The sequence below is a fragment of the Thermobia domestica genome, chromosome 3 (assembly GCF_964235325.1).
Source record: "Thermobia domestica chromosome 3, izTheDome1.hap1.1, whole genome shotgun sequence".
NCBI lineage: Eukaryota > Metazoa > Arthropoda > Insecta > Zygentoma > Lepismatidae > Thermobia > Thermobia domestica.
In genome coordinates, this window is record NC_137456.1 from 215,179,405 (window position 1) to 215,201,684 (window position 22,280).

The window sequence follows — 22,280 nt, forward strand, 5'->3', positions numbered from 1 at the left end:
ATTACTTCATTATGTATTACTTCCTGTAATAATAATACATCCCAACTTTTTTGTAATTCTTTTGTCTCAGGAATTTTACTGCTGTAGATCCCCTTCCAAATTTCCAAAGCCTCATCCATGTGATGTATATCCAGGTTGTCAACTGAACTATTTAAAACATTGGAGACAAGTGGACGCACCCCATGGCAAGAGGAAAGGAAGGCTGGTAGGCTCAAGTCCAATGCTTTCCGTATGTTTAGACCTCCTAGGCGGACTGGAAGGCTTGCTTGTGTCCATTGGGTTTCGTTTAGGGAATAGTTCATTATTAGCTGTAATGCCTTTTTCAAGTAATTATCTATCTGTAAAACTTTAGATGGTCTTTTCCATGTTGGAACAGTTCTTAAAAAGTACGTTAGCTTTGGAATGCCGAAGCAATTTTTGAGAAGAAAATAAGCTATGTGATTTGGTAAACTTTTTAGTCTCTCAGTTATTACTTTGAAACTATTCATATGTTTCTTGAAATATCATATCGAAGATCATATCCTTCTTCGTGGAGCGGAGAACCTAATAACGATAATTCATCTGGTAGTAAAATACGTATGCCTGGCAACAGCTCTTTAAATTGGATTTCTACGTCTGTGTCTATTTTACCCGATGTGTAATAGAGTTCACATTTCGATGGATTCACCTCTAGCCCAATTTTCTTAGATTCTGTAATTAAATGCTTCATGTCCTCTATGACTATATTCGGCGATCCTCCTAGGGTTCCATCATCCAGATAAAAGGCGTTCAATTCAGAACAAAGCACTTGGACTATCGGATGAATAGCCAAACTAAACAACATTGGACCTGCAGGATTTCCCTGTTGGCATCCTACTTGCGATGAGATAGTTCTTCCTCCATAAAATAATATTGATGGATAAGCATAGCTTTGCACACACACACACACACACACACACACACACACACACACACAAAAAAAAAAAAAAAAGCATAAAAGATTTCACTTCTTTTAGCATTGAATCTCTTTCCACCGAATTAAAGACATTTTTGTAATCAATTTTTAAGGTTACTTTGTTTGCGTTTTCATTTCTCTTTATGTATGTCCGTGTGGCATGTATAATAGCTTCATTAGCTTTTTTAGTTGCAAACCCCAGTTCGTGTGGTTGTAAGTATTGAGAGCATTGGTTGTAAATGAGCGAAACAGCTATCTTGGATGCTAGTCGTCGAAAAACACATCCAACTGCTATAGGTCTGATTCCGCCATCCTTTTTTCGTAATTCACACAAATTGGCTCCAGAAAGGTATTTCCACACGTCTTGATTTACGTTTCCATTTAAAATTGTGTTAACCAATTTCGTGATTTCGCCTAGTAAAACAGACGCTGATGCTCCTGTAGATTTAGAAATTAAGTCTTTCAGGTGTTGAGGGGATAATCCATCGATTCCAGAAGCGGAGCCACTCTTAAAATTATGGATTGATCTTGATACCATGTCTTCATTTACAAGGAGAGAAGATGTCAGGCACTCTGGTTGCTCCAGCATTTCTAAAACTCTGGAAGGAGACGGATGTTTGTTGTAGACTAGCTAAAGTTTCCTCACTCGAAGGAGGCAGAGAATAGTCAGATATCAGTAATCTTAAGGCACCTCTTGTATCAAAATCAGCTATTTTGGCCGTAATCAGTTTAGATAAGTCGGGTTTGATCATCTTACTTGAAGTTGCAGGACATTCTACTGCGGAAGACTCTCTTAGATTTTGTTTAATTATGTTAGTGACTGAGGATGTTGTTCGGTTTCTGGGGATTCGTAGATTATAAAAAGCAAATCTGAACAGTTTCTTCCAAGAAGTTAAATCATTTTTGTTGGCGCAATCACTAATGATAGAAGAAAGTTTGTCTGCTACAGCACCTCGTATGCCTCTTGGAATTCTTTTTATTACCCATATATTTGATTTTAATTTAGCCAGCTCGTGCGTAAAGTCTTCCGTAGTTGAGTGTTGTTCCTGCGTAGCGTGTTTTCTAGTCTTGTGTATGTTATATCCTTTCTTTGTCGGGAATTTTTTATCGCGTTGAGAACAATAAATTTCATTTTCGAATAAGATGGATAAATCTTGTGAACTCTTTGCATTTATATATTTATTTTCCATTGTTTTCTCATTGTTTAGGATTTAAAAAAAAATGATATTTTTGATTGTTGAATTCCAATTTTAACGACTAATAACTGACAAAAATTTTCTGCTGAAATGTATATAATACGAAATGGATCAAAATTACACGTTGCTTCCTGGATCTCCTGCAAACAAAAATGTAGGACAAGGCACCACACGATGAAAGCAAAGCAACCCACCACAACGATTCTGAGTGATGAAAGGAAGACAACACCACACACACCCCTCAGCGCCTAAAGAGCACACCATGTTCCCCAACCTGTTCAGAACATGAAGGAAGCCAAGATCAGACACCTCTCTCACCAACAAATCACAATTAAACCTCAAAAATAATTAAATTTGCGGAGCTCCTCAAACACGCGACTACACCGTACAACAATCGTTTTCCTTTTTTTCCAATATCTATCCACAAAATATTGCGAAGCGGTAACAATTAATTTCACTATCACACACAATTGTTGAAAAAAAAAAAATATCTGTAGCACGAAAAATATCCGGTTTAATTCCTGGACACTATCACAAGAACCAAGCAACTCGAAACTAACCTTGACTTGACGCACTTTACCCATGTAACACGCATGTTCAACTTACAACATTCAAACATAGAGATCGTGATCAGTCAAGAATACACAACACCAAATCAGCGACATCAACACAACCTACCAACTACAGCACAGAACACAGTATCATTGCCACCAGCCGCTAAAACTCCAAAACAATATTATCAGCAGGAAGAGCAAAAACACCGATTCCGTACCTGTTACAAATAACGAATCTATTCCTCCAGTGCCACATCCAGTGACAAAATCACTTGTTCTGCACAAAGTACACTGTTACCGATAGCTCTAATAACAGTAAACAAGCGAAAATATCAGAAGTTAGTGTTCACAAGTATAGAATTGTCCGAGAATTAAGGGATCTACATACTTGTAACCTTTACGTTGGTAATGTGATACATTACTTTGAAACATAAATATGCAAGCAATAAAAAATATATTGGGATATTGCCTATAACATCTTGAGTAACTACAAATACATAATCCGATACGTAAGATAAGTGTTTTTATACAATAAAACAGTGTTTTGCGAAATCCTTGTTTACGAGTATTCGCTCCTGGTGTGATTCGGTTAGATAGCATTTGTACTTTTATTGGCCACCTACCACAAGTTAGCGTCTTTTGCACAGTGGTTCTTATCGTGTACATACACTGAAGAACTCGTAAAGTGAATAAGTACGAATAAATGTAAGTGGATACCCCAAAAATGTTTCTTTAATATAGAGAGACCCGATTTTATTGGCAAAGAAATGTATATACAATGAATTTATGTATTGACTCGTTTAATATTCCGTTTTAGTTATTTTGTAAAGCTTTAATAGAGTATTATATTTCAAATGCAAGTGAACTTTTGCCGTCGTGCATCAAGCAATATTAATAACGTGCACTGACACGTCATAGTCGTCGTACAAATTAAAAATATGCAATCACCGTATAATGGTCACCCATATCGTGCAGGTAAAATTTAGGTACATGACCCGAAATAAGTGTTGAAAAATTATAATTCTTTCACTGATTTCCTTCTTATTGCCTCCAAAAGGTTTGGGCTGAGCAACATGACAATAAACAATAGATGAAATTCTACGGGGCAGCCAGAAGTAATTGCTGAAAAATTATATTTTTTTCATGATTTATAGCGTCCAGACATGTGCAATAAAAACTACAGTACAAGAAACACAAACCAACTTGTGCTAGGTGGCCACTAAAAGACACCAACCGAAATTATTTCTGACTTAGAGCAGATCAAAGCTGGTGGGAGTGCCAGAAGGGAACTGGTGCGTCAGCGACTTTAAATATTACTGTAAACAAAGTTAGTGTGAACATGGGTTTGCGCAGTGAATCTATTGCACTTATAATAGTTTTATAGTGGTAACGCTATACTTGTGAACACAGAATACAGCATTTGTACACTGTACAGGAATAGGGTTATGTTTAGCAGAAGCGGTCCTGAAGACGTAAATAATAGTAATCGAAATAGAAATAGTAATCGAATAATAGTAAATAATCTTACCTACGCTAACCTGAACTAATCTAAACTAACCTAATATTAGCAGAAATAAGCGAAATTTTATCATGTTTTGGAAAATTATGCTGAGCCCTTACACTAACATAATGTGACATAAACTAACCTAACCTAAGCTAAACTAAATGTGAACAAAGATTACCGAAATTGTAACATTTTTTTGAAACAATTGCTGGACCCCTTCTGTTAAACATTATCGCAGAAATATTCCGCCGGTAAAAAATAGTATCTAATATAGTCACTGTTCGTATGCACTCATTCATTTTACCCGTCGCAAAGCACTTGTAATGACTTTATACCAGGGTTTGAAAATAACCCAACCCACCTGTCCCATATGGATTTTTTTCGGGTTTAATTTTTTTTTTTTTTTTAAATATATATCAATGTCTTTGGAGTCAAAGTGTTAAACTGTTATTTACATTTCAAGATTGTCATTGTCATTTTTCTATTCAATGCTGTTTTGAAAAGAATTGCAGCCATTTTGAAATTTTACATTGGATCGCTAAGAAAATCTGTACGGCAAATTTAGAATGTCACCTGCTTCTACCCTCAAAATTTCAACTTAAAAGTCCGAAAATTGCACCCTGTAGCGTGGATACCTGCTATTTTGAAAAATGGCCGCCATTTTGAAATTTTACGTTGTATCACATATATATATAAAATTTAGAGTGTGTCGTGCTTCTACTCCAAAAACTTCAACTTAAAAAACCGAAAATTGCGCTTTGTATCCTGGATACCCGCTATTTAAAGAAAAAGTGGCCGCTATTTTGATTTTACGTTGGTATGCCGCCAAAATCTATACAGGAAATTGGGTGTGTCTCGCGCTTGTACCCTGAAAATTTAAACTTAAAGGACCGAAAGTTGTACTCTGTAGTGTATGTGGTACAGGCAGACAAACGAACAAATGCAGATCGAGTAATCCCAGGAGCGTCATTGACGTCACCAAATATATTAAAGCAAGCATATTAATTTGAAATACAGGTATAATTCATGTTTTATAAAATAAATGCTTCAAAATGTCTTATATGAAATAAATATTTTCCAACGTAAAATAAATGGTTTTATTGTTGAAGTTCACTTCCGATACTTTGTGCGTTCAATTACGAGAATTTCTCGAGCATTTGTTTCAAGACCGTTCTTTCCCGAATATTAATTTAAACCAATTAACTAAGATATAAATCACAGGCTTTCCAATGCTCCTATATTTCCTGTATTTTAACGAAACCTCCTATATTTTTGTGGCGTTGCATCTTCCACTTGTGAAAATAAGGATTTTCAGCTTCATAAAACTAAGTTGTAATACTCAATATCGCATGAACTTGCCCCCTATTTACATGAGAAATTGTTGTACGATGTTAAAACTTCTGGTAACTTCTTCAGATTTGCTGTAGATGAAACAACAAATGCAGCAACTGATAAAAAGTTTGATGTTCACATTCGATATTTTTCTTCTTCAACCAATTGCGTTATTACTCGTGACCTAGACAATGCATTTTTGAGGCACGCTACATCTTCAGATCTTTTTCAAGCTATTGCGAAAACTATGAACACACCTAAACTGCCTATGACAAGTTGCTCATGCTGGAAAATAATAGACCTAATGCGAACATGTCTCTTCGGCGAATGTTAAATGATTGGTGCCAAGATCAAGGATTACCAAAGCTTCTGGGTATTCGTTCTTGTACTTTGGGCACACTTTCTGAACCACTGAATACATCCACACAAAAATCTTCCATATCCCACGACAATGATTTTACTCCATCACCTGTTTGTCTGCGGCTCGACGAGAGAACTCTGCTCTTACCCAGTCAGCATTGGATTTAGAAATCCATTTCTGTGTCATGTTCCAAGCCGATGGTTAACTTTGTCTCCTGTGTGCAAACGCATCGCGGAACAACTTCCATTGCTACGTAAGTACTTTTTAGAGAATATGCCAGCACAAGATAAAGTCTGCCATGAAAATAATCGTTACAGAAGGATTAACAAATTCTGAGAGATGCATACTTCTTACAAACACTGATTTTCTGATGCATATCCTTTTTACACTTTCTTTATGGTGAGCTACGTACGAAAGACGTAGACGTACCTGAAAGATTAAATATAGTCCCCATTAACATCGACGGCCTTTTGTCAACGTTCTGGAAAGGCCATGAATTCCATTGCGGTAGAACTTGGTGGGCTGTGAAACGAAGAAGGTATCGAGTGCAGTTTGCACCTCTACTAGAGATTTGAACTGACGTCCTTTAACATGGCTGTTCATGGAATGAAACAGGTGATATTCGGACGGTGCTATGTCTGGTTAATACGGCGGATGCAATAGTGTTTCCCCATCCAAGGCGTAGAATGGTGTCCCGGGTAGCCACGTGGGGCTTAACGTTATCCTGTAACAGGAAGACCCACTTGCGATTCAGAGTGCTAGCTCCAGAGTTTTGAGTTCTTCTTGAACACGGTTCAACTACTCACAGTAAATAGTTGCATTGATGCTCCGACCAGCGGGTAGCAGTTTCTGATGCGCGATGCCGAGAACAGTCCACGAAACACAACAGGAAAATTTTCTTCTGGTGCAGTGCTGGTTTCTGCTGTTTTCATGGGATGCTAACCAATGATGACGGCACCGTGGAGCTTCGTACAGGACATATTTCTCATCACATGTCAACAACCTGTCCAGAAATGGCTTCTTCCTCTGACGAGACAGGAAAGAAACACAGGTGTCTGCTTGCGTTGCCTTCCGGCCGGGAGTCAAATCATGTGGGACATATCGACCCAGCTTGTAATGTTTCCCAAGTTGTTGGAGATAGTGCCGAATGGTTTCTCCACTCACACTGAATTGTAGTCCCAGTTCCTCACATGCCTGGCCACTGTTCGCCCCAATTTCTGCCTGAGGATATTCATTTTGTACATGTGTTGGTCTTCCGCCAAGTAGTGCATCTTCGAGTGTTTCGTCACCGTCTTTAAACTTGTTAAACCACCACTGCACTGTCTGCGTAGTCACGATACCCTCACCAAAGGCCTGGCATATCTTCCGCCCCACTGCAGCGGTGTTTGATCCCAGTTTGAACTCGTACAGCATACATGCCCTTATGGCGCTTTGTGGAGATTCCATGTTCATTCTATCCTTACGCAAATTCATGGTGTAGCTGAACTGCCACAACAACATAGTATGTTGGATATACACACACCAACGGTTGACCTTCGCCTTATCTCCATTCGCATTCAACTCACGGTGTGAGGGCCAATTGAACACAGGCTTCCACGCAAAACGATAGAACTTTCCTGGTTACCTTTATATCTCGATAAAGGTAAAGAAATTTGTGATGTCTTTAATGCGTTATTCAGTCTTCTTCATCACATCACTCTGTTCATTAACTGATATTGAATTTTTATACTTGCTCGGACAACTACACGTTGGAGTGCACAAAAAAAAAAAAAAAAAAAAAAAAACGCGATTCTTACGATTTTTACATTTGCACTTCAAACTTACACACTCAAGTTTTGACAGCTACACATGGTAATCTCTAATCAAGCCTTGGGAATATCTTCGAGTGTTTCCAAAACTGGCTTCAGAATTTGGTCCTCCAAGTCAGTGGCGTAACTAAACGCTTGGGGGCCCTCCCGCAGGCAGCGTGGAATGGGTTCCTTTCTCAACGTCCCACTTCACGATTTGGAGGCCCTCTGATGGTTTGCCCCCCCACAATGCGGGGTCTGCGGGGCCCTTATTTACTCCCCTGCTCCAAGTACCATCCGGGATCTTCTGGCCTTGGTAAATCAATCTCACACTTATAAGCATTTCCCAACTTGTTGTTTGGTACTGGGATCTCTTTATATGTTGCTTCAGAGCATCACTAGTTGAAGATAATTTCTCGAGGCCGTATTTTCCTAAAAGTAGGAGCCTAGCTTCATCACAGATCTACACATTAACCTTGAGGAGCTTTGTGAAAAACAGTTTTCTGCAGATTCAATAGTGCTTGCTGATAAAGGAATCTGTCCTAAGGAAAATAAAAGGCCACATTTTTCTGACATAAGTAAGTAGGCAGTTCTAGATCTTTGATGTTCCAACTGAATATGATGTTATATCGCTCCCAAGTGGAGCCTGATAAGCCATTACCTCTCTTCTCATTCTCAGATAACGGGTGGCGAAGGTGATGAACTAGAATAAACCTTTGAAATCCCGCCATCATGTACAATTCTTTACAAGAAATTCTGTCATAATGGTGTACCAACAGCAGGAATACATCGGTGTGTCTACTCATCACAACAATTCTATCTGAATTGTGATTCACAGCATGAAGTATCATTCTAGAATCTGATTCCTCATGCCTCCCTTCAAGATTTTGAACATCGATCTCTAAGTTTGACTTAACAGTCTTCTGATCTTTAAAACTACTGGAAACAACAACAGAGCTGTGAAGATGATAATTCCAGCAATACATTATCTACTTATGGTCTACTTACTCAGAGAACCTTTTATTTTCCCTAGAACAAATTCCTTCACCAGCAAATGCTATTAAATATGGAGAAATGTTTTTCACAAAGCTCCTCAAGGTTGATGTTGATGGAAGTAGGCTCCTACTTTTAGAAGAATGAAGCCTGGAGAGATTACCTCCAACTAGTGATGCTCTGAAACAAATATAAAGAGACGCCTGTACCAAACAGCAATTTGGGAAACGCGGATAAGTGTAAGATCTATCTACCAAGGCCAGAAGACTGCGGATGGTACTTGGAGGACCAAATTCTGAGTCCATTTTTGAAAACACTCGAAGATATTCCCAAGGCTTGTTTAGAGATTACCATATGTAGCTGTCAGAAGCTTGAGTGTCTAAATTTGAAATGCAAATGTAAGAATCGCGGTTTCTTGTGCACTCCAATGTGTAGTTGTCCGAGCGAGTATAAAAATTCAATATCAGTTAAAGAACAAAGTGATGAAGACTGAATGATGCATTAAAGACATCACAAATTTCTTTATCTTTTTAGGATATAAGTGGCATAACATTATTGAGAACTAATTCCAGAAATAAAATAATTTGTTGTTTTGTGTAGAAATTTTTTAAGCATATGGTTTCCTTCCATTACGTTTCTTATAGATTTACTGTACTATAGCAACTGTACACAATCTTAATAATAGGCAAGTGCCTCTGTAAATAAAATTTAACAGTTTAAAAACTGACCATTTATAAAATGTACTAAGCACATCTTACTTTTTGCTTTCTTACCGTACAGTAAGTATTAAGAGGGAAAGGCATCAGAGACACGTATAAACAAACATATTTGCAGAGTTTCTTATACTCAGTACTAGAGAAAGCTCTTTTCATTTTGTGTTTTGACAAGGGCCATTTTCCGAATAGGCCCTCAGTTGATACTGAAAATGGATATTTTTAAATTTATTGAAGACAGGCTTAATCATTAGGATTATATGCCTGCAGGCAGTCAGGATTACATATATATTAATCATCATCAGCTGCTAATATCTATCGTTTGTGGAAAGGTAACTCTTGGGCCGCGCCGTGATAAGTTTCGCACACGACAGAATAAAGTAGCTTATAACTCAGGCACTATTAGTCCTACACTAATATAAGTATACATTTTTTTGAAAGAGCATAAAATGACGAAAAACTTTTAGAGGAAACATTTTTCCGAAATCGATCTTGTAAAGAATCTGTGGCTAAAAATCTGACGTCACGCGCAACCACTGGCGTCTCTGGCATGTATTTTTTTTTGGGGGGGGGGTACATCAAAGAAAGTTATTTAAATGGTAGTACCTAGCCCAACCTATTTATTATCTTCGATTCCATTTGTTACCTTTCTGCTTGCCTTCATGGACCCCTTGAGACATACTACTAACTCTGTTATACACAGCCTGAATATTATATTCCAAATAAATATAATTATTATTATTTATATGCCATTCTGTCGTTAGTAAATAAAATTAATTAGAATAGAATATTGAATATTTTGTACTTCAAAATATTGGGGGGACCCGTCCCCCTCGTCCCCCCTCCCCCGCCAGAGACACCTCTGTGCGCAACCAATATTAAATAAAAATGAAAATAACAAGAAAACCATTATATTTAGCTCAAAAATGAACTAAAGTTAAATTATAGAAGACAATTAGGCAAACAAAATGGAAAAAGTTTGGATGCTCTAGCTGTAATGGTTACGGAGATATAGTGAATAATAGAAACGGCTAAAATTTCGGCTTTCTCCCCCTCCCCTCCCCTGCCGTGTGGTATTTTTTCTGGCATCCGGCATTTTTGTAATCAGTGATGGGTATATATTCAAAAAATATCGGATGCCAAATTGTTACATGATTTGTCCTTAAACTCGAAAAGGAAAGCGCTTTTGGCAAGTTGATGCCTAGACTATAAATAATTTCCTTGCACAGAACTATTTTCGTAGATTACACATAAATTTTTAAAAAATGATCTCTATTTTTCATGCATACTTAGCGTAGATCGATAGAATAAATCAATTATAGTTTACAATAATTCTAATTTCATTATACAATATTTCTAATTTCATTCTTGGGAAAACAGAAAAACATTGCATGTATCTCTTAAACTGTTATGGTTATACCTGAAAGCGAAACAAACCATTTTGTAAGTAAAGGAGTAAGGCAAGGATGTGGACTTTCACCTCTCCTGTTCAACGTCTATATAGAAGAGGCTATGAAAGAATTCTTTGATAAAAACAAGAAAGGCGTAAAAGTAAATGGCCAGGTTTTCAGCACAATAAGGTTTGCTGATGACATAGCATTGATAGCGGAGAACGAAAATGATTGGCAGGAAGCACTTTCAAACTTGAATGAACAACTGGAAAAAACATGCAAAATGAAGATAAATAAGAAGAAAACCAAAGTGATAAAGTGCACAAGAGCAGGACAGGAAAAGGCAAACCTATGGCTAGATGGAGAGAAAATCGAAGACGTTAAGACATTCCCCTATTTAGGAAGTCAAATATCCTCGGACGGAAGAAGTGAAAAAGACGTAAGTTCCAGAATAGCGCAGGCTAAGAAAGCATTCAATAGGAAAAGAGGACTACTAACATCAAGAAATGCATCGTTAGAAGTTCGTAAACGATTTATTAAGACCCTGGTATGGAGCGTGGCGCTTTATGGATCAGAGACGTGGACATAGAGAAAAGCTGAAATATCCAAGCTGGAAACATTTGAAATGTGGTGTTGGCGCAGAATGTTGCGCTTATCATGGACCGAAAAGAAAGGGAATGAAGTACTAGGGGAAGCTAATGAAGGAAGACAGATCATGAAGATAATTGGAAAAAGAAGAAACAGCATGCTTGGCCTTCTTATTCGGCACTCCGATTGGATCACCGTGCTGATAGAAGGAAAGGCAGAAGGAAAACCAGGAAGAGGAAGACCAAGGATAGAATATCTAGACGCAGTTACGAAGAAGAAAACAGCTCTCCCAAACGAGAGAAAAGTTTTAAAATTTCCATGTTACCCACCAACCTATGGTTGAGATGAACAAGAAGTATATCTTGTTGATGTACTAACATTTTAAGAGTCAAAAATACCATATTTTGGAGAATGTTTATAACGGCCTAGTACGTTCTTCTGTTCTCAGCTGTCACAGTGTAAGCGTATCTGGATGCTTGTCGTTTCTGTTCTAATGAGCGAAAATTGGGCATACGAAACCATCATAAACACGTTTCAAAGTATGGTAGTTTTGGCATTTAAAACAAAACATATCAACAAGTTATAAAGAATAATTATAAAACTTGTCGAATTTCTTTCGAATATATTTCGATTATATTTCTTTCGAATTTCTGTCATTGCATTCTCTATATCTTCCAAATAAAACTAGTATGTTATCTCACTTTCTACACTTCTAAACTATGCAATATCTATTATAAATTGTCTTTTTGTATGTCCATTTGAAGACATATAATTAGATACACATAATTTGCACTATTTCTCAGATCCCGATCCAGTTGTCGCCAAAAGCTTTAGACAAAAATAACTTTGACATACGGTGACAAAGTTCCCGTGCCAAAATAATAGGTTCACAATAGATATTCACTATTTATTAATTATCCTCAACGTTATATCTGGATTCTTATTTATTTCACTTACTCGTGAAATGAGGAGAATAATAACTGGCCTGCGTATGAGAAGTTTCGGATTTTTGATCTCCCAATTATGAGGTGATCACAATGAGATATTTCAAACCATCGCTTCGTAGTTGGTATCACAATTTTCAGACATTCATTACTTTTTGATTCAGATCAAATTCAAAGAGTTTAATGTTCCCTTTCTTGGGAAAATGACATGTTCGTGATCCCGACTTTTGATCGTCGATGGAAACAAAGAGTCAAATGTGTTTTTTTTTTTTCAGTCTTGGTATGTTACTTTCAAGTAACAGAGTATATTAAAACTAGGGGTTCATTTTAAAGGGTGTGTTGAGTAGGTAGGATATAATTCACAGGCAAATATACAATACATAAGTGAACTCTGATCATATTCTGTCGTATTAATTCGTTCATTTTGGGTGCGAAATACCATTGGTCCGTCCATATAATCAGTATTTTTTATCTTTCTTTTCAGAGTACATTCCTTATATCGAAAATGAGATAGCGCTTATTATTATCCACGACAATGGATTTGCTTTCAGTATTACTAAGTGCTGTAGCTGTTCTGGTGATACTATTTATTGTGGTAAGTAAATCCAAGTGAATGAACACTTCAAAAAGTAAGATGTGAGAATGTTTTCCTGTACAAGTGTTTCTTTTCACGACTATATTGATTATTAGTACGTACCAGCACTTTTTGCTTTGTACATACCAAACTGCTAAAGAAATTTAAATTTGCAAACCAAATTAGAAGTTTTGTATACAGTTTTCAGCAGCGAAGTCCAGTGAAGTTCACTAATTCATTAGTAGTAGTATTTTGAGGTAATATGAAATACTAACATTCTTGATATCATAATAACTACTGTATGATGATAAAAAGTGAAGTAGAATAAATAACATAAGAGTTATATTAAGAAAAAAAGTACTAACCTTGTCATTCAACACATCATTTAAAAACTTATGGCTGATCTTGAATTTGTTTGTTTGGAGCTTAATTTTAAGTATTGTATTCGTTGCTTGGATGGATGGATTAGAATTTAGCCTTTCGTTCATCACCAAGGCTATATGAGACGTGGACATAAAGCTTAAGGTGGAATCCAAACCACATGAACTCCCGCCGGAAATCAGATCTGGGTCTCCCGCGCTGAAGGCGCATACGCGAACAATATAACCACGAGGAAGCTCATGAAGTTGAATTGGTGAAGAATTGCCGAATTGCCGTGAAGAAACAAGGGATTGAAATTAGTAGTCCATGAAAATCTTAATTTTTATAGCAAAAATCACAAAAACTTCATTGTACAGTATACATATATATATATATATATACAGAATTAGACCCAACTGTATGTGTGTGTGTGTGTGTGTGTGTGTTAATAAACTATACGGACAAACTGAAGGAGATGATTCCTCACAGCAAAATTAAAAAGGAAGTCATGTGAACATGTTGAGAAAAAGAAAATTGCATAATTTCTTAACTGGAGCAGTCCAAAAGCGTGAAAAGAAACATTACAGCATGCGTTATTCTGAACATGAGAAACAGTGAAGCTAATTTCTGACTTCCCACCACCGCATTCCGTGTTAATGGTTTATTATTACTAATTTGAACCAACTTTAAGTCCGAGAATATCTGGGGAATTCTGTCGGGAGCATGCCTTGAATTTATGCCCTATGGAGAAGATCGTGTCCACATATTGCACATTGATGAAATATGGATGATGAAGTGTGACTTCCTTTACGCCGATATGGACTGCAATTCCATGGTTGCCCGTGTTCGATATAACGGGTGTTACAATTCACGCTTTTGGATTGCCCTAGCTCTGAAACTAATCGCTTTCTTCATAGGTCCATATGATGATGATTTTTTTTTTTTTTTTTTTTTTTCGATGTGATTAATTACCTCCTACAGTTTGTCGATATTCCTCTGTAACTCACATTATAGCTAAGTGCCACTCGGGTTCAATTCGTTTTTCCATTATTTACAGCACTTTTCAGATGAGAAGTTAGATAAACAGTAGTCAGTCATACGCGATATTTAATGCGGTGTAATCAAATTGCGAGTTTTCCTTTCTCTTCTTTGTCTCTCTTCATCTAGTATTAAGACAGGTTAATTGGACAGTATTAATCATTTTATAAAATATATAATCTTCACTGTTCATGCTAGTAGTAAGTAAATTGATTATCTATTAATTTATCCCAATGGTAGCTGCTAAAAGCTACTCGTCTGTTTCACCATCGCTATCAGTATCGTCTATGCCAGTCAATATTTCGTCAATGTCTGAGTGAGTCTTGTAAATTTATTATTATTGGTTCTAAAATTTTGTCACGTCTTATTTCTTTCATGAGTCTTGTAATCTGACTTACGTTGTATATAAGCCAGGGTAGCTACAAACCTGAAAAGCTGGTAAAAGTTAGGGAATTTGAGAAGACTGGGAATAGTCAGGGAATTTCGATTTGTTAACAGTGAGATTTTAAAAATATTTGAAATGAAAATTTTAAGACTATTTTAGATATGGTTGAGTTTATTATTATTATTATTATTATTATTATTATTATTATTATTATTATTATTATTATTATTATTATTTATTAGTAACTTAAAAACTTATCTGTTTTCCGCTAACAATATGTAACAAACTTATGTTCTGTAGTTGTGCGCATTATCTTTGGCTTTTGCAGTCGAATATAGTTTCATAATAAAATTCATTGTATTTATTTTTATATTATTTATTTTTCTAGTTGATTTGGGGAAAATATATTACATATGTATCGTCGTTGTTATGTTCTCTTTGTTTTGTTTTTCTACCAATGTGGCAAGGTCTGTATGGCTAATTATATATCAGGAAAAAAATTCAAAAAGTGTTCTGATAAACTGGAAGAAGTTAGGGAATTCTTTTTCATAGTGTTGGTCATCATTTTGCAAGTTTTCCAGTCTCTTTGTGTTTCGTGATTATTTTTTTCTTCAGTCAGTTTTTCTGCGTCTGTCAGCGTGAATTTATTACTTTGCCTTTCATTTCTCGATCCCCGCAAATTCAAAGTGCTGAAAATCCGTATCGACAGTGGAACATGGTTTGACATACTCTTCAATACCACCAGATTAACAGTAACAGTAACCACCGATAACCAAGTGAGATTTTTTCTGGGTTTCACACTAGGTAAATGCCGAGATTATATCTAACATAAAGGTTCCAGGTCGCTTACTTGCTTCTTCATTCCTTTCTTACTTCCTCACTTCTTCGGGTGGTGTGATCACCGAGGAACGTCATCCCTCGTACGTGACAGGCAAAGATGCTGAAAGCCCAGAAATGTAATTCCTAATTCCCTAATAGTTTGTCTTATACATCCTTTGTCAGTCGCTTATCAGCAGCGAAGGTACATAAGACAATATCTATAAATTTAAAGCGGGACCTTAACTACTGTAGTGCAAGCTGTTAATTATCAAGTTCTATGCTTTTCATTTTTATGTCGACTCTTGCTCTCCTACTATAGTCGAACCAGGGATCTCGTGCAAGAAAGGCACATATGTCAGCCACTTGACCATTGAGGAGAGCTTGGAAAGAGCAATTTAAAATAATTTAAAGTGATACACTTCCAAGAGACAAAGGAAAAACATCATGTAGTCATCTTGGAGATTTTAAATTAGAATTTCAGAGTTTTGAATTATTATGTACGTGATGGGTGTTAGTACTTTATATATTATGATAGATCCTTTCAGTATACATCATATGTGTTGTTGAGTGATTTTCATTTTTGATCAACAGTTCTGTGTGTTGCTGATTGTGGCTTCATCTCCATTTCCTGTAATTCATCGCTTTGAAGAGGAAAAATATTTCAAAGAAGCAAAGACCGGTAACAAGCAAAAATTTCCTTCACTTGATGATCTATGGAGCGTGCATTTAACTGTAGTTGTGCCAGCGTTTGATGAGGAAGTTAGATGTAAGTATGATCATTTTATTTCTAAATGTAAAGTTGTGACAGATTTTTAGTGGAAGTATCAGTAGTGAAATATCTTTTTTTACGTCATGAATATACGATCAGAATAAATAATTTTTTTCTTAAACGTTAACGTATTTAGTTTCGTGTACGTACTTGTATATGAATGGATAGTAATAAGCAAAATAAAACGTTTATGTCAGTAATAAGCAAAATAAAACGTTTATGTCAGTACGTCTTCTTTTATTTTATAACTCAAATTTTCGGTAACTCTTGGCTGTTATCTTTTTCTGAGACGAAAATTCTACGAAAAACAAATACAACCTACTTGCATTCCTCATTTTACCCTGATATTATATCTCCAAAAATTCCTATCTCATTATCGTGTTGTTGGTATTTTCCTTTTTGGTTCACCACCAACTTATTTTCAATTATTGTTTCCTGTAATAGTTAATGAAAACAAGCTGAAATTACGATGATCTTCAGGACAAAACTCGCATGAGACCACATTATTCAATATAAACAACAGAATCAGTAGTGCCAGGAATACTAATAATAAAAAAAAAGTTATGCATTAACATATTCAAGGATGTCTTCAACCCATGAGTAGGAAATAGTTGGACTCGAGACTTTGCAACACTGCAACAAATGGAGGCGAAAATACAGTGAAAGTTTTGTGCTCAAGATCATAATTTCTTCATGTTTTCATTATTTGCATTAAATATTACAGGAAACAACAGTTGAAGAGAACTTCGTAGTGAACCAAAAGGAAAAATTCCAACAACGTGATAATTAAATAGAAATTTTAGGAAATACAACATCAAAGTAAAAATGAATTAACTAATTCAATTTTGGAATTTCGTTTTTCGTTTAATTTTAGTTCCTAGAGAAAGGTAACAGCCAAGAATTACCAAAAATTTGGGTTATGAGAGAAGACATGCTCAGGTAAACATTTTATTTTATTTATTATTACGTAAGTTTTTCCAATACTTAATGAAATACAGGGTGTGCATTAATAATAATCAAAGTCTAACACTGACCTTTTTATTATTTTACAAGTAGTACACAGTTACAAATTCGCTTTTCGGTCATACGAGGTATGCATTGACTTTTGTATGTTTGTGTATAAAAGAATAATCAGTCGACTTGGAAAAAGAAAAAAGAAAGAAAGAAAAAGTTTCAGTATTTTTCAACCTGGGGAAATTATGAGTTGCTCTATACAGCTGATATGCTGAATTAGTCTTTCTTAGCAACCATCAGCTATAAGTTTTCACTTGCTACTATTTTACGAGCGGTGGTAACAGTTCATATATTCTGTTCAGGACTAAAGTAGCGTGGAATAATTTAGTGATTTTAGTGCACAGATGAATAATCTGTGGACATTTATTTGCTTCAACTCTAGATACTGATAACGAAAAGCCACCTCTTGTTATAGAAACTAAGAACGTCTAAAATATATATATATATATATTTACTCACTTAACATTATTTTTACTATGAAGATTTTTGCAAACTGTGGTTCTTCAAGCAGCGTAGACTTTTATAAGGAAAAGCCGCACTGACAATGGTTAGAATTTATCGTTGAAATTGTTTATGATTAGTTTGTACTCGGATGCTTTAGGTGTATGTTAGATTTTTATTTTTTAGTTCCTCCATTGTTGTAAAATTTCATGTGTAATTCGATTTTTGGTAATTGCCGAAGTGTAAGAAGCTTTCCAAAACAAAACACATGGATATATGTTGAGCGATAAATCTGTGACTATTCGTGCTCAGGAATTCTAACCGTTATATACAGATAGTGTCAGTAATAATTATTCTAAAACTAGACGGATAGGAAAGTTTTCTAAGAATTTTTATTAATGCATGACAGACAAAGTTCAACATTGATTCATGTAATTTATTATAAAGTAAGGGGGCGCGGTGGCTTAGTGGTAGAGCGTTCGTTTCTGGTGTGTGAGATCCCTGGTTCGATCCCAGCTCGCACCAAGTGGGCTTTGTGGTGGACAAACACGTGTTCGTTGATTTTCTCGGAGTTCTTCCGTTTCCTCCCACTTGATTCATTCTACCATTGCATTCATTTCTCATCATCACCGTCTCTTTTAGCCAAGTCGGCACAATCGTGGGACGTAAAACTGAAATACTTCATTTTAATATAAAGTAGTATCCATTGGTTGACCAATTTGTTCACTTCTCATTCAAGTCTCAGCATGACAAAATTGCGAAATGGAGATTCTAGTTGATTTTCTTGTGGAGAGGTTAAATACTATCATTGACGTTAATCATACACATCATGTCATTGAAGGTACTGTAAAAAGCTGCCGTAGACTTGTTTTTTTTTTTTTCCCTTCAGAATATATATATATATATATATATATCGGAATGTATGTACTTTTTAGTATGATTTTACCTTTGTCTTTTTGCCCTAGGGATGGGTATAAATCTGTTTGTTGAAGTGCGTCGATATATTTCCTGTTTTATCTATGAAAGTTGGCAAACCAAGACTTCTACTCATAGCTATACCTCCCGGAATTACACTTATTTCAGTGTTACTGGGAAATATAATTTCTCCGATCTTTTATCCGATCCCTCGGATTTTGTCAAGTTGAATAAATTAATAATTCGACATAGAGATAAGAAAATATAAAGGTTTTAACACATCTGACAGGAAGATTTAATAGTTCTTGTTTTGGAATCATAAATACAAGATAAGATGACGCGGTATGTTACGTGCAAAGCTATTGTAAGGTGTTCGGTGACCTTTATTTAGAGTTCCTTATTGTTTCTAAATTTTATGTATCTATATAATTATTTATTTTACTGAGGCATCGTACTGGACAAGTTCAACTTCTCTCTATTATTAATAAGAACAATAATAATAATATTTTTAATTATTGTATTTATTGATCTTTGTTATTTACCGTGACAGAATTGGATGAAAGCTAGGAATACATATTTTTGTAGTAAAAATGTTCTTTCTAAGTTATTGTTCATGAATTTATTCAGTTATTCAGTTGTACTGAATACATATATTTAATAATAAAAAAAATAATATAATTTCAATAATCTGTTTTCTGTTATCCTTTATAGTACCTCCGATGCTGGATGAGTGCATTGCATTTTTGCAAGAAAGAAAAAGTGAAAGAGAAGACTTTAAATATGAAGTTATTGTAGTTAGTGATGGAAGTAGAGATAGAACGCCTGAAGTTGCACAACAATATGTGGAAAAATTTGGGTCCGAAACAATACGGGTCTTGAAACTGTGTAAGAATCGTGGAAAGGGAGGTGCCGTGAGATTGGTAGGTGAAATCAGTTTCTTATAATGAACGAAAAGTTCTAATAACTTACTTATTTTCAAGAGCTGTAATTGTGTATTGTCGGAGAAATTACCAAGATATTTATTTGATCTGTTGATTGTTGAACTTTGTGGGAATACTGTATAAACACTTAATATTATGTTTTTAAAAAACAACATACTAGAAGAAAATAAACTGTTACACGAACACAATGATAATAATAAATATAAAAAAGCTAGGAGTATACTTTCCTTAAACCCTTCATCGGATGGGGAAGAAAGGAAATAGAAAGAAAAGTATTACATAGGAGAATAGTAACTGCGAAGCATATGGAACTATGTCCTCATGGTTCTGGAGTAATGATAATGGTACCGGATTGAAAGTGGAGTGATTAATGGAGAAAGATAACATTTACAGGATGGGTTGGTCGATAAAAGTAAGGGAAGGAAATGGAATAATCAGTAGAAAAAGGAAATAAATATAAAAAACTATACAATTGTTTATAGCTTCTTTCAGCCTAGCAGGAGTTCTTTTTCGCTTTCTCTTCTGCTCCAAGTACGCCTAAATCCACCCACAACTAATTTTCACAAACTGAAATTACACCGCCTGATTAAGAAATAGCATGGATATTCCAATGAATGAAGACCATATATAATATTTTAATATCATTATTGTTCAAACCATAGAAACCTTGAGAATAATCCAAACCTACTGCTGTATTCTATAGTAAATTAACAAGTTTCAAAGTATTCCTGATAATGAAACCATAGTTAGCAAGAAAATTGTTACATGCTGTCAGGATATCGTGTTTTTCCTACTAAATCGAGAAACCATTATTAGTGTACCAAGGTTTTAACTTCAGTGTGGAAAAATATCATGTTTTCTTCCTAAAACCCAATATTTTATATGTATAAAAAGTACATCGAATGAAACACATAGGCCTATCATGCTTTTTTTGTTATTACAAAGGGCGTTCAAAAGGTTTCACACAGTGGATCATAACTTATTTAATAATTGGACTAGGACCATGAAATTTTATTTGCGCATACTTACGTTCTTTATGCTGAAAGTGTAGTAAATTTTCTTTCACAGTAGAGAAGGAAGTAGACAGTCGCACCCACCATTGAATTCCTGTACACGACTGGCACTTACTCAAGCCACATTCATTTGATACAGATGGCTTCGTGTATATGGGGACGAGACATTGGACCACAGCAATATCCAGTAGTGTGTACAGAGATTTCACAGTGATGATTTCAGTCTGCTAGACCAACACGGTACGGCAGACTATCAACTGCAGTGAACAATGTTAACGAAGACCACATTGACAAATGTGTAACCACACGAAAGCTTGTTAAAGTGACTGGGTTATCTGTGGGCAGTATTCTAACATTAATATAATTTTTAGGTTGCAGAAAACTTTGTACCCGTTGTGTGCCACACCTTCTCACAAGCGAACAGACACAAATCCACTGTGTCAATCACACACAGCAGAAAATCAGAAGTATGGGATTGGAAGTGATTCCCCAACCCCTTTATAGTCCGGACCTGGCTCCGTCCGATTTCATTCTGTTTGGCCGTTTGAAGGCCCACCTTCAGGCAGTTTGCCAGTGACCAAGAACTCATTGTGTGTGAAACAGTGGTGTAGTAGTCTGCGTCCGGAACTTTACCAAAGTGCATTTACGGCATCGAAAGAACAATGGGCTAAATATGTTACAGCGGATGTTGAATACATTGAGTAACATGCATATGTACACTCATGTCCAAAATTATTGTCGCATATCTATTTCAAGAAATTTAATAAACTGTCGTAATGAAGTTAAGTTTCGACGTTGAAGCTGTTATTATTTGATGGATAGATTTATGAAGTAGTGTAAAAGTATCTATACTTATCTCTGACATGTACTGGATGGTTGAAATATATGTATGTATTAGAGTCGGCGTGTGGTGCTAAAACTGGATTCCACGTATTTATATAATATTTCAAGTTCGAGCCGTTGTATGCCGAACTGAATAATGATTGGTGTTGAATCCAATGTAGTAGATGAGTAACCCCGTTGACCTTAGTTTATGATCGCCCCTGTACACAGTCATTCTGTTATGTAGCTACACACTTCTGATCAAGTCGATTTTATGAAAATGCTTACGTCGACTAAACCTGCCCTTTTTGAAACGCCTTGTAATATTGAATACCGTAGCTCACCGTAAATACAGTCAGGGATTCCAGTCTGAAGCGAATCTGGAGAAGCGATGTCCTGAACCCTTTATTTGATGTAACAATTCTCTATGTTGTCGAATGAGAAGAGAATAATGTTATAAAATGGCGACCCAGCCAGGATATCCGCTAGATGGCGCTGCAGTTCTTTAGATGGAAAGTAACCGCTGTGTTTGGTGATATGATAGATGAGATGTTTTATTAACTCGTACGCAATGGTGAGAGGAAAGTTGAGGAACCCGTGCAATGAAGAAAAGATGACTCGGTCAAAAGCTAAAAGGACAATGTCACAAAATAGTGATGTGAACTTTGGTTGTGTTTGTGACCCACGGAAATCGGTGGAAGATCTCACCGTAAAATGTAATAAATGTGGAAAAGTTTATCATCTAGATTGCCTAGATACGGAACCAGTAGAATATGAACGATTATCTAAGTATGAATGCCCTTGGGTATGTGAAAATTGTCACCTGGAAGTAGTACAGTCTGATGAATCAGTGTTGCCAGTACAGGTCAGTGATGGTGAAGGTTCTCGAACT

The 22,280-nt window shown here is 35.9% G+C and overlaps 1 protein-coding gene across 1 annotated transcript in view; it reads left to right on the forward strand.

Moving 5' to 3' along the window:
* Positions 1–22,280, forward strand: part of wol (Dolichyl-phosphate beta-glucosyltransferase wollknaeuel) — a 70,601-nt gene that overhangs the window by 7,484 nt on the left and 40,837 nt on the right. Inside the window, exons 2-4 of the mRNA XM_081752172.1 lie at positions 12,782–12,892; positions 16,065–16,239; positions 19,324–19,532. Coding sequence (XP_081608298.1) covers positions 12,833–12,892; positions 16,065–16,239; positions 19,324–19,532 — 444 coding nt within the window. The 5' untranslated portion in view covers positions 12,782–12,832. The remainder of the gene's footprint in view (positions 1–12,781; positions 12,893–16,064; positions 16,240–19,323; positions 19,533–22,280) is intronic.